General features: G+C 35.1%; 1 protein-coding gene across 1 annotated transcript in view; it reads left to right on the plus strand.

Moving 5' to 3' along the window:
- Positions 1–11636, plus strand: part of DNAAF6 (dynein axonemal assembly factor 6) — a 42406-nt gene extending 30770 nt beyond the window's left edge. The window contains exons 6-7 of the mRNA XM_026014923.2: positions 5607–5692; positions 10333–11636. Coding sequence (XP_025870708.1) covers positions 5607–5692; positions 10333–10462 — 216 coding nt within the window. The 3' untranslated portion in view covers positions 10463–11636. The remainder of the gene's footprint in view (positions 1–5606; positions 5693–10332) is intronic.
- Positions 11637–14624: the final 2988 nt, after the last annotated feature.

Here is a 14624-nt window from a genome sequence, read left to right on the forward strand (position 1 = left end):
TAGGTCTCTGAAAAGAATCTATTTATTTTTTCTCTATTCTCTTTCCATCCAGTCCCATGACCTTAAATACTATTTCACTAGTCTTGGTCTCTCTTGAAACTTCGGATTCATGTAACCACCTGCTTACTTGACATCTCTCACTTTAGCAGGCAACTCAAGCCTAACATGTCCAAAACAGAGCCCTTAATTGTCTTCCCCAGACCTCTTTTTCATTGATCTTTGTCATCTCAGGAAATGGCAAGAGCATTCACTGCACAAACTAAAAATGTAAATCATACCTCATTCCTTTTTCCCTTTATTGCAAGTCTTCTTGGCTCTACTTTCAAAATATATTCTAAATCCATCTAATTTTCCATTACCACTCCATTATCATGTTCCAAACCACCATCATCTCTCACCTGGACCTTTATGATTCCTTTCTCTCTCTCCTCCTTCCTTCAACAGTTGCTTCCTTGCAGCCTTTCCACTGTCTCCAGAGAGATCATTTTAAAAAGTAAATCACATCACATCATTTCTTTGTTCAGAACCTTCAATGGCTTCCTATAGCACTTAGAACAAAAATCCAAACTCTGTATCTTGACCTATGAGGCCTTATATGATCTGACACCTACCTACTTTTCAGTTTCATCTGACACCACATTCTCTTCCTTGTTCATTATGTTCTAGCCATCCTGGCCTTCTTTATGATTCTTTAATGTATCAGGTTATTTCCTGGTACCTTGTTTCTCATTCTACCTGGAATACTCTTCCCTTAGATAATGACAGTTTTACCTCCTATTTTTTTCTTGTTTAAGTGCATCAGTCTGTACATCTAGAACCATATTACATTAGAGTAGTAAGTGTTGGTCATTATTTCCTCTCACTTTAATTTGAATGTTTCTGGGGCTTCCCCATTTGACTACTCATTCAGATGCTGACTTTGGGGTTGTGTGTTAAGGAACTATTCATCTATTCAGATTCTATTAAGAGTTCTAAGTAAGAATGGGTTATGAATTTGATAAAATGCCCTTTTAAGATTTGTAGAAGGGGAGGCGGGTGGGGGGATGGGGTGGCTGGGTGACAGGCACTGAGGGGGACACTGGGTGTTATACTATATGTTGGCAAATGAACTCCAATAAAAAAAAGATATATAATAAATAACAAAAACTATTTTCATAGGAATTAAATGATGTGGTCCCAGGTAGAATGTTTAAAAGTGTATATAGGTCATATTAAAGGCTTGCTATTGTCATTTTCATGGTTCTTCACATTAAAAGTGCTATTTTATAACAGAAACAAAACAGAAAAACAACAACAAGAAAGATTTGTGGAGATTATATGATACTTTCCCTTTTGATCTATTGGTAAATTTTATTAAATCTCTTAATATTGAACTACACTTGCATTTATTCATCATTCAACAATTATTTACTGAGTGCCTACCATGTGCCAGGTTCTATCCTAAGCACTGAAGATACCATAGAAATAAAACATAAGTTTATCATTGCCCTAGCAGAACATACCTTCTAGTGTGAGAGAAAAATGAACAAAATACATAAATTTTATTGTATATTGGAAGGCAACAGATGGTGTGAAGTAGAAAATAACAAGGGAAGTGATAGGGCATACTAAGATTTTTAGTAGCTGCAATTTTTTTTTTAGTAGGCTCCATGCCCAATGTAGGGCTTGAACTCATAACCTGAGATCAAAAGTCACATACTCTACTGACTGAACCATCCAGGCACACCATAGCTGCAATTTTAAATAGTATGATCAGGGAAGGCCTCACTATGAAAGAAATATTTGTGCAAAGACTTGAAGGACATGCAAAAGTTAGGCTAGGAGGTTGGATAAGTTGTCTAAACAGATATATATCATTATATATATATATATATATATATATATATATAAATTATCAAGACTGAAGAGAGAAATTTAATGTTAGAAGTATCAATAGTGAACAAAGAATTATTCTCAGAGTAGTAAAGAATTGGAAGATGATTGCAACAAGGAGGGTAACTGGTGGTATAGTGTGAAGACATGAGATTGATTTTTAAAAGCTAGAGGGAAGGGGCATGCCCAGGGATATAAATGTAATGGGAGGAAAAAGAAACAGGCACCATTTGAGAAGACTAGGGAGTGTCATCAAGGGAGATTCAGATTTCAAGAAATTGAAAGGAATATTCAGAGGCTGAAGTGATAAGGGATGATGGACTGTGTGTTCCGGAGGACCTATGGAAGTGTTTCACGAGTTGGTGGGTCATAGGAATTGGAAACAAAATGGGAGATATGAATATCCAGATGGTCATTATTAGGTTATAAACAAGGACTCGGGAGTCTGAGGCTCCTTGTGTTTATTGACAAATAGAGATAAAAGTATAATGTATTTAGTTCTGGTGTCTCAAGACAACTATTGGTAGTGAGGCTGTGAGTGTTTGAGGGTGATCATGGGGGCCAGTAGAGATATGGAGGTCCTATAGACAAATCTTATTCCAGAATGAGCTGAGCTTACCCTGGACTCCTTACAAAAAGAAGTACTGTGCTTCAATGATCTCATAAGACAGGCATGATAATATAGTACTGGAATCTTTCCAAGTGGTAACATCATAGAAAACTTATCCATTAATTTAAAACGATATCTATTGGTTTTGTGTGCTGGCTTTGGAGAACACATACTTCTATATTTTTATTCTTCAGAGGTAAATGTTTATATTATTTCAAAGTAGAGATCCATCAGTTTTAATATTTTTCATTTTCCTATAGATCTTTATTGCTCATGAGAATTTTTATAAAATACTTAGATGGCTGCAATGGGAAAAAGGTCTCCATAATTAGACATGGGCTTCCATAGTTAAATAACAGGAAGTTAAAATACTGAAGCAATTTGGGATGAGACCTCCCCAAACTTTTTCTGTTAATCAAAATTTCCTAACACTAAGTTTCAAATGGAAACTCAAATAGTCTTAACTTCTTTGCTAAGAATCAAATATATTGGAAGTAGCTGCTGTATTTCTGTCAAATAAAAATTTTTTTATAATATTCCAAATCCATAAATTAAATAAGATTATGTTTTAAATTTTCAGTCCAAACCCTTATGTCAATCAGTTTGAAGTCAATAAATAACCATGTCTATTTTCCAGGAATTCATTAAAAGTATTTCTAGGGCAGCCCCGGTGGCCCAGCGGTTTAGCGCCGCCTGCAGCCCAGGGTGAGATCCTAGAGACCCGGAATCGAGTCCCACGTCAGGCTCCCTGCATGGAGCCTGCTTCTCTCTCTGCCTGTGTCTCTGCCCACCCCACCCCCCTGTCTGTGTCTCTCATGAATAAATAAATAAAATCTTTAAAAAAAATAAAAGTATTTCTAAAGAAGTCTGATTTAGTGTTTCAGAAATTTTTCTGTTAAGATTCCTATTGAACCTTCTACCTTATGAGATATTAACGTGTATGATTCCACTTAATTTGTTCCTTCCTGTCCCTCCTCTGAAACCATTTTTAGTACACAATTTTAATTTTCTCAAGAGGAAAAATTAGTGAGTTGTTTCTGAATTACCCTTCACTAGAGTTGCAAGTGATTTTAAGAACCACTTTAAAGTTCTACCCAGGAGTTGTATCTAAATTTCACATAAGTTATAATTTTTTTCCTTTCTCAAATGTCATTTCAACCTTGGGGAAATTATCTTTTACCTTGAAAAATCTAAATATTTCATACTAAAGAAATAAATATTTATATGCCTTGGTCCAGGTGATATGAGTCATCCTGCAACTTAAGAACTTCTCAACTATCAGATCTGCAAGTTATTATAATAAAAATAGGTCTTTCTTTGTCCAGTAGAATGCTCTGGACATTTACTTTGATGTAGAGCATCTATAACTACCACTTTAAGAAATGCTCTATTTCTCTTAAAATATCTGTTATTATGAAGATTTGAATTTTCAAAATATAAATTAGGAGGTAATTCTTTGCCTAATGAAAATATTAGCCATAGGATATATTTAGGTAATAGGACTTCTGGAGCTCTATTTACAAATATTTTTATATGCATATTTAGTAAACTTAAAATATAAAACTCACATACATGTAATGGTCCACATATTTCATATTGTAAAACACTATTGCTCTCTTTAAGCTTCTTACAAGGAATTCCATTTTCTCCATTACTTATTTGATATGTATTTCCGTCATAACCTGGTGCTTTCATCCTTACCATTCCAGTTCTTAAATCACCAGATGTCTGATATTTCAAGTCTTCTAGCTCATTTTAAAGAAGACTTTATAATTTACCTTAAACTTAAGTTGTTTTAATTTGTTTATAAAAACCATAGATGGATGGATGGATAGCTAGATAGATAGCTAGATAGCTAGCTAGCTAGATAGATAGATCATCAACTTGTATCAAAAAGAGAATTAAGGGGCACCTGGGTGGCTCAGGGGTTGAGCATCTGCCTTTGGCTCAGGGCATGATCCCAAGGTGCTGGGATCGAGTCCCACCCACATCAGGCTCCCAGGGAGCCTGCTTCTCCATCTGCCTATGTCTCTCCCTCTCTCTCTCTGTATATCTCTCATGAATAAATAAATAAAATCTTTTAAAAAGGGGGACTTAATTAGAGTGAGAGATGAGGCTTTGTATTGTAGTAAAATACACAATATAAAATTTACTGAGAGGGACATGTAGTACATTGACAATGTTGTGCAACCATCACCAATATCTAATTCCAGAACATTCCATCAACCCAGGAAGAAATCTGTGCTCTAAACAGTCACTCCTCTTTTCTCCATCTCCAGCCTCTGGCATCCACCAATCTGTTTTAAGTCTCTATGGGTTTACATATTCTGGATGTTTCATATGAATAGAGTCCTACAATATGGGCCTGGCTTCTTTCACTTAGCTTAATGTTTCAGGGTTCCTCCATGTAATAGTACTTCATTGCTTTTTATGGCTGAATAATATTCTATCGTACGGCTATACCACATTTGGTTTTTGTTTGAACACCTGTTTTAAATGATCTGGGGTAGGTACTCAGGAGTAGAATTGCTGGGTCATGTGCTAATTGAGATGAGACATTTTTCAGTAAAATCTTACCAAGCCAATCAACAGTCCCATTTTTGTGTGTGTGTAAGGATCATGTTGTTGTCTTCTGTTAATAACTATTAGGGGCTCCTACACTTCTCTAGGAATTGTGGTATGGGAGTATATACTGGGATACTACAGATGGCATCACCAACCCACACCCAACCTAAGAACTAACTACTTTTTATTCAAAGTGTCAACTGATGTAAAGTCCATTGAAAGTCCCCAACCTTAGCAGGTGCACTAGTCTATACCTTCAGACAATGAAAGTTACAAGCAAGTAACCAACATGTTCCTATATAGCATTGGAGTCAGACAGACCTTAGTTCAATTATACACAATTGCTCGAGGGCCACTCAGTAAACTTATCCATATCTCAGTTTCACCATCTATAAAATGAGGGTATTCCTGCCTCTCAAGATTGTTATGAGGGAAGGGCCTAGCCCTGCACAAAGCTGGAACTTAATAAATGAGTTCTCATTTCCACTTATTTCCCTACACTCTTCACATTAACTGTTCTTCAAGACAGCAGTATTTTTCTTCTCATTTTCTCTTTCAGGTTAAAATTAAACTGCCAAATACGAACCCTTCTGAAATTAAAATTGATATCCAGGAATTGATCATTGACCTCCGTACTCCTAATAAGTGAGTACTACTTAGAACTAGAATAACAACAACAACAAAAAGAACTAGAATAACATGTTATAATATTAACAAAACTTTAGTCAATATTCTTAAAGTGCACATTGTTATTTTGCATCACCCCTAAAGTCTGAAAAAAAGTGAAAGTCATTCAGATGTTTGATCTACATAGTATAAATATAAATGTATTTGGAAACACCTAATTTTTTTCTGCTTTGCATCCATACATTTGGAGTAGGTTGATATCACCAAAACAGTTCTTGACATTCAGATATAGTTTGCTTATCTGTGAGGAAAAATAATGAGAGGTGAAAAATCTCTTAAGATGTAAGTCTTTCATGTGTTTTTTTGTACAATGATGGCATAAGAGAAGCAATATCTTTAAACTTTGTAGTTTTTGTGGGGCTCTAAAGTTAAATTTGATTATACTTATCTAGAAATGAACAGAAAAATCTTGTCATCAATTACTTAAAACAAAAATTCTAACAACTAATTTATCACTAGCTCCTCAAGTAGTGTGAATACATTGAAAAAGAATACAGGTAATAGAGGAATAATTCAATTAAGCATTGATATTTTCAAGAGTCCTATTACACAGGTTCAAATTATCTTCCCAAAGCACAACATACAGTAATATTCTGATATAAATATTATCTTGAAGCCTGGACAAATCAGTGCTGTCTCTCAAAACCAACTGTAAAGAAGGAATCCATGGAACCTAGTGTGTGCTAGATAAAATATCTAAATATCTCACGGCTAAAAAAATTAAAATATAAATAAACAAATATCTCACTGCTTTGTTCACTTTTCATCTCAATGTACAGCAGTTAGCACACTTGGGTTGATAGCAGTGGTTCTTTCTCTGTAACTCACGAACATTTCAAACTGGGTGTGGCTAGCAGTCAGCTACTAGCACCTTTTCTTTCTTACATTATCAGGATCAATAGTTCTCCCCTGTTGATCTTAGGACTTCAAAAAATAAAAAGTAGATCCTTCACACAAAAGACTTCTATGTGTAAACAACCCAGTGTATATACAGCAGATGGATTTCATTACAGCGGATGGATTTAACCCAAAATGATCTACAGATGAATATATATCAAATATTTTTCATTACTTTTATCATTTCCAAAATATATTCTCACAAGAAATTGTCTCATGTTATAAAAATTACACCCACTATTCCTACCATTCACTTCAAGGAGTATTGTACTTTTTAAATTCATATTATAAATGCTTCTATTCTCTCATACAACCTCTGCATGGAAAGTTGCTTAAATGAACAGTTAATCTTCCATGATATTGGTGTGCTTGTTAAAAGCACATACATATCTACACACCATGGAGTTAATTTCCGTTCCTGTAGCAGTTCTCCATCAATCTTTAGGCAGCTGCTCTGTCTATGCTGTCATTCCAGATATCTATCAGAGCCCACTAAATGAAAGACTCACACAGAGATACCTGTCCACATAGAATGTGAGCTACACTAGAATTTTTGAATCATATACTGTTCTTATATATTAAATGCTCTGTGCAGAGAGGTGCTGTCTCTGTCTCCTGAGAAAAGAAATCATGAATTATTATAGAAGACTGAAGATAGGTTTTCATCATTTTTACCATTTTTCCTAAACACTTGAGCATTTTTTGGAGCCATGCTATTATCCAAAATTGTATTGTTGGAAATGTGTCTTTTTTTCAGTTTATTGATATTCACATAAACTTTCTTTAGTTTCTAATTTTGACACACTATAACACTGTTTACTCACCCCAAGAAAGGTAAGAGAAAATATCCTCCTGTTCGTGTATGTATAAGACAGAACAAGTGAATCTATTTTAATTGAATGGACTAGTAATATCAGTCAAATGATAGTTAACTGCATTAGAATTATCAATAAAACCCAGATTTTTGGAATTATACAACCTTAAGAAATGAAGCAATGTCTTAAATTTTTCATTTTTAAAAAACTGGTTGTTTTGGCATGTCAATTCCCAACATGGAGTAGATGGAAAGGAGGAAAGATAGGGGAAATTGGATAATTTCCCAAGGACTTTTGTCTTCATAAGAGGTTTCATTATTTTTTGAAGTGAATCCTAAGAATGTCATAAATGAATTCCTTGAATGGGAAAATAAAAACATATTGTAAATAAAAGTATGAGTTAATTTTTGGTTGAATGCTGTTCAGATTATTCTCACCTTTGCTGTGTCCTTTAATTCAGATTGATTGAGAATTGACTGATACTCAAAGTGAAAAAAATGTTTTCAAAATGAAATAGTGAAGTTCAGCTCAGTAGCTATTTCTGCACTTTGAAAATAGTTATGGTTCCAATAGAAAACCTTTAAAAAGCCATATTTATTTTAACCCAGATATTTAGATAAAATAATTTATTAACTATGTAAAATAAAAGTTGAATTATGTGAATATGCACAGAACAAGGTTGTCCTGTATTTAAATCTCTTGCAAGGAACATCACCTTGACTTTGCTAATATAAATGTAAGTATGCAAGTCTCTAGAGTTCATTTTATGGATAGTTTTTTTTGTCTTTACTTTTACATATTATAGTTCATGTTTAAATAATTGCTAATGAAAATCAACACTGGATGAACATTTGATCAGTGCTTAAACTGTAGCTTCTTAAAAGCAAGTACACTATCGATATAAAGGCTGAGGGATTGGGTTTAAATGTTTATTCATATGTGGTAGTGCTAATCTATAGTAGGTATTCAAATATTATTTTGTGGTGACCTATTTGCTTTTCATCCATTTATTTATTCACTCAACAAACATTTATAAGTCTTCTGCTAGACACTGGGGGGACCCGAAGATAAGATATAGTTCTGTCCTTCAATGAATTGTACATGGAAAAGTATTTGTAGAATTTTATTTTGTTTAAATATAAATCTCAACTCAGATATCAAGCAGTAAAACAGACTAGACAAAAATACTTCCTTTCTCCTAAGATCCTAAATAAGTTTCAGTTTCTGTTGTTCAAAATTTTAGTATGTGAAGCCATACTACTAAAGACTAGACAGAAATGCAGGGATAGATGGATCATTACAATGGCCACTGTCTCTTCTGAATTTATTCCTCTCTGGACAAAGAGGTGTACATTATCATTGGAACTCCTTCTTTGGCTGATTTATAGTTGTCTTAGTGCAATGAAGCTACCACCACTGAGCTTTGCTTTATTTTTAAAGTGCATATATTATCATTTGTAGGATAAAGGATAAAGCAAATCTAACTCCAGCTCAACCTATATTTTATAAACAATTTTAAAAAGATAGACTCTAAATATTTTTTGCACCTGCTTTTTTTGAGATGCCAAATAAAGACTATATTAAAATACATCACCATATCATTACTTCTGATAGAAAGAGCAGTTTTTCCTACCCTAAATATCTGGAATGGAACAAGAGTAACAGAAAATTTCTCCTTTAGGTTCCAGAGACATGTGATAAATACTTTTAATGAGCCCAATTTCCTGAACTTAAGTATTTGCAAATGAGTTAAGAGGCAATTGGTTTTCAAGAGTTTGTTTTCAAACACTAGTTATTTATACAAGTATTCAGTAAGTATCCCTAAAAAATACCAGATTACTTTACTAATTTGGGTCTTATGCCTTCTAAAAGAGTTTTTTGGTCCACTTTTATAGAGATACTCAAGCCTTCTCTCTGAAGAATGTGAGGTAACGAGTTTTGTGCATTTAATTTTCTTCAGCTACCAACATGTGCTGACCCCATGCATAATACAGATTCATACCACTATGAGAGAATTATGGATGTCTCATCCCAGCAATGCATCTAAAGCATACAGCTATCCAGCAACTGAGCCATAAACCCTGAAATCTCCCACAAGGCCTTCATTCAATGTATAGTAGAAAGAACCAGAAGCAAGCCCAGAGTAGCACTTTCATTGATCTGGTATTAGAATTATTCCAGGCCAAATTTCAATAACTATAACTGTAGTGGAGACTCAGCCTAAGGTTGCATTAGCAGAATTATTATAGAACTATTCCAATTTTCAGATTTGTGTCAGTCAATCACATTCCATCTACACGTAAGCATGGCTGGCAAACAGATCTATCCAACCAACTTAAAATTGCAGTGGCTCGGGACTCCTGGGTGGCTCAGTAGGTTAGGCATCTATTTTCAGCTCAGGTCATAATCCCAGAGTCCTGAGATCAAGCCCTGCATTGAGGTCCCTGCTCAGTGGGGAGTCTGCTTCTCCCTCTGCCCCTCCACCTGCTCATGCTTATGCTCTGTCTCTCCCTGAAAAAAAATAAATAAAATTTTAAAATCTTAAAAAAAAAATAAAGTTGCAGTGGCTGTATTCTTCTGCCTATTATCCAAGCCTGAGACTATGTGTCTATAATGCAAAATGAGGTCAATTTTGGAAAAAAAAAAGAGTGGGGGATCAAAACCCCTGCTTGGACTTTTAAGGCCAAAACTCTGGTATATGATTTATGTTATTTAGGCATGTTTTTGATCCAGTACTTGTACTGTCTAAGTATTGTTCTTTGGTTCCTAATCTTCTGATACTTTGTATTGCTTTCCATTACCTTATTAAAAGTGACATCTTCTGGATTTCACTTTAGGAAGCTGATTCTGGGTTTTTATCCTGTCTTGTTTTGTTTTGATTTTTAGGAAGCTGTTGATAACTCTTCCTCAACCTGTGGAATGCAGCAGTGCCAAAGCTTTCTATATCCTGGAGACTGAGACTCTTGAAGTCACCATGACTATGAAAAGAGAACTGGATCTCATTAATTTCTTCTAAAACTTCATGAATAAGGAGGAAAAATGGCACAATAGCACTGATAAAAAATAAAACTTTGAAAAAATTGGTTAATGTTTTCTATCTTATTATTCTAACATATTTCTGAAAGGGTCTAAATTCAATTAAAGTGAGATCCTGATATTTGCAATCATGTCTATTACTCTGGTGAGAAATATTGTTTTCTCATATTCATAAGTTATTCCATTTTTATAGCAATAGCTGGATAAAACTGACAGGTTAGCCAGTTAGATTACTGCATGGCCAATCAAAAACTGAAATATTGGGCAGCCCGGGTGGCTCAGCGGTTTAGCGCCGCCTTGGCCCAGGGCCTGATCCTGGAGATCCAGGATCGAGTCCCACGTCCAGCTCCCTGCATGGAGCCTGCTTCTCCTCTGCCTGTGTCACTGCCTCTCTCTCTGTCTCTCTCTGTCATGAATAAATAAATAAAATCTTAAAAAAAACTGAAATATGACCATGAAATGGTTGGTCCACTTATTTCAGGAGTCTGAAGAACTTAAGCCAATTAATTATACTATGATGCAATCGGTTGCATTGCAGTTGGACATTATTATCACCAGAAAAGTTTATTTGATTGCCTTTTCATTGATTTGATCAAATGATCTACAGTGTTCTCTGGTTAGGCTCTCACAATTCTGGAAAATATAAATAACAAAGGATTATAAATAGTTTGGAGCACCATACTAACAACATGTTTTACTTGAATAAGCAATACTCCAGAGCACACAGCATTATTTAGCTTCCCCAGTCCTGCTCTTGATATTTGGATCTAGTTAGGTTAAAAATACTCTTCCTTTTGTGCACTAATAATTACTAACAATGCCTTTTGGGGTACTGTGTGTATATTTAGTATCGAAATCCTTGACATTTAAAAGGAATATAAAGAAAGTGTAGTGCATTCATAAAACTTGTTCTTATTTCCTATCTTTATTCATAATTGATCATACCTATTTTTATGAATTATGTCAATGTCTTCTGCCTCTTCTAGACTGTATTTCCTGTTTATTTCAGAATTATGAATAAATCACATTTTAAAGCTCATGTAAGTAGGCTTCACACATCACTGTAGAATTGTGAAGGTAACAGTGAAATTTTGAGAAGAGATGAAAAATTGAAAGATGTTTATCACTTCTGTATGATTAAAGGACTAAATATTCAAGCAGATGTTTTCTGGACTTACTTTTGTAGATAACTACCAAGTGTCTAGTTTGTGATGATCTAATAGAAGGAAAAGACTGAGATTTGGGCCAAAGTAGTTGTGTTAAAACCTTGAGTTGTAGAGAATTTGCCTTTGAAATTAACACCATGACTCCTCTGTGGCAGCAAGAGTTGAGGGTAGGATTAACTAAAAGGAACTAGTGTCTGTGAATTTAAGTCCATGATGTTGCAGGAACAAAAAAATGTCCTACTTTGCTTTCTCAGCATCTTTTTTGAAGGCTATATTTTAAGAATTTAAGATTATACCCTGTAGTGTAAATCTGGGAGGAGGCCTAAGCAGTAACCAATATTTTTCTTCTCTAAAGAGCAATAGTGAGTCAGTGGAAAATGTATTTCTTTTTCCTATGTACTGGCCCTAATTACAGAGACCATTATTATTCAAGCTGACTGAATGTGTACAAGTTGTCCCTGGAAGAGAAGATAAAGCATATCCAAGCCAACTTGAATTGGGCTTTGGTTATGTTGTAGTGTATCAATTATATAATGAAACAGAGCTTCAAGACAATGAAATGTGATCCAGTAATTTATACCCATCTGCACATCATCCTACTTCACTGTCTTTGGCCTCAGAAATAACAACTTTGCTGTCGTTTTGTTTTTAAGCTAATTCATAGGACTTCCTCCCTTTAAAAGGGAATAGTCCAGTAAAGCAGACAGAGAAAAGAGAAGACAAAAGGAAACTTATCTGGTCAGCATTTTTCAATGAATCTTAGCCATACCAGGAGAACTCAAAGATATAACCACAATTGTGGCATCTTAGTAGCCTTCTCCTTCATGAACTTCTTCATTTTTTGTTTCCATAATGTCCAATAGCACTTGTGAGGATTCAATCATGCATCCATCCATTTATGCTTTCTTTCAACAAATATCCATTGAACGCTTACCACATGCCTGGCTCTATATTAGGTGCTGGGGATATAGCAATGGGCAAACCATCCATGGTCCCCATCCTTATAGAGCAAATGGTTTATCAAAGAAGACAAACAATAAACACATAAACATGTATTTGTAAGTTTCTTTTTACTGCTAAGAAGGAAAAGAATGGGTGCTTTGAAAATATCTATCAGAGAAACCAAACTTAGTGTGGGGGAGTGAGAGAAGAAAAGGCTTCCCTAAGGATTTAATACTTCAGCTGAAACATGAAGAATACTTGGGACTTGGAAAGGTGAAGAGAGTGTTGGGGGAAGGAGAGCAGCTGGACTTCCAGGTTCAAGGGGTAGCACATGTGAAGACCTAGATAGCAAGGACTTGGAGAGTTCAAGGAAATGAAAGCCAGCATTGTTGGACTAGAGTGAATCTGGGGAGTGTGGCTGGAAGTAAGGTCAGAAATGTAGGCTAGATGGGGTACCTGGGTGGCTCAGTCCACTAAGTATCTGCCTTTGGCTCAGGTCATGATCCCAGAGCCCCAGATGGAGCTCCAATTGAGCTTTCCTCAGTGGGGAATCATCTTCTCCCTCTCCTTCTGCTCTTCCCTCTCCCTCCCTTGCTCATGCTCTCTCTATCTTAAATAAATAGATAAAATCTTAAAAAAAAAGGAAATGTAGGCTAGAGCAATGTCACCCAAAACCTTGCAGTCTCAGGTTAGGAAATTGGATTTTATTCTCAATGGTGTGGGAAAGAGACTATATTAGGGCCAGAATGAAAAGGAGGAGACCAGTTATGAGGCTATGGCAAAAACCAAGCAAGTTGTTATTCTACAAGTTATCCTAAGTGCAATTCATTGTTGATTTTTTTTAATTAGAAAAAAATATATATGTGTACATGTGCCAAGCAGGAAAATTTAACAACACAGAAAAGTCTTTAACAATAAATCAAAGCTATAAATAAATAAACAAAGCAAAGCTAAAAATCACCTGTAAGCCAACAAACCATATATAACCACTATTACCATTTTTAGTGCCTCTTTTTAACCTTTTTTTCAATGCATAACGTAGATGTTATTTTTCCCCAGATGGGATAATATTGCACAAACTGGTTTTATTACCTACTTTCTTTTTAATTTCCAAGTAAATACTTTTTTAATTTTTGTTTCTTGGAATTCTAATTGTATTGCAATGTGATAAAACATCTATGTGTATTTTTAAAGAATGAGTATTCTGTAATTATTTGGTATAGAATTCCATGCACATCTTGAATTTTTTAAATTGGACTGTTTAAATCTTCTATATTCTTGTTAGTTTTTGGTCTGCTTTCTCTATCAACATGGAGAGGTGCATTAAAATTTACCTCCAATGATAGATTTGTTGGTATCTCCTTGTAATTCTGTCAGGTTTTCTCTTACGTATTTTGAGGCAATATATTTGGGTGCAGACAGATTTAGAACTGTTATATCTTCCTGGTGAATTCTTTCTTTTATAAATATACTATGGCACTCTTTATCCTTAATATTTATCACTTTGTAGGTTTTATATGCTTTACATGTTTTGTATGTTTAACCTTACCATACCTACATCAATTTTGGTTAATATTTGTATGGCCTTTTCCCATCATTTCTTATGCCCTTATGTTTTGGGTGACTTTTATTTATTTATTTTTTTAAATTTTTATTTATTTATGATAGTCACACAGAGAGAGAGAGAGAGAGAGAGAGAGAGAGAGAGGGAGAGAGAGGCAGAGGGAGAAGCAGGCTCCATGCACCAGGGGCCCGACGTGGGATTCGATCCTGGGTCTCCAGGATCATGCCCTGGGCCAAAGGCAGGCGCTAAACCACTGCGCCACCCAGGGATCCCATTGGGTGACTTTTATCAAAAGAATTTAGCTAAATTTTGGATTTTTAAATTTTTTAAAAGATTTTATTTATTTATTTGAGAGAGAGAGAGAAAGCATAAGGGAGAGGAGCGGAGGGAGAGGGAGAAGGGGATTCCCTGCTGAGCAGGATTGTGGGGCTCCATCTCAGAACACTGGAATCATGACCTAAGCCAAAGGA

The sequence above is a fragment of the Vulpes vulpes genome, chromosome X, assembly GCF_048418805.1.
Source record: "Vulpes vulpes isolate BD-2025 chromosome X, VulVul3, whole genome shotgun sequence".
In the NCBI taxonomy this organism is placed as follows: Eukaryota; Metazoa; Chordata; class Mammalia; order Carnivora; family Canidae; genus Vulpes; species Vulpes vulpes.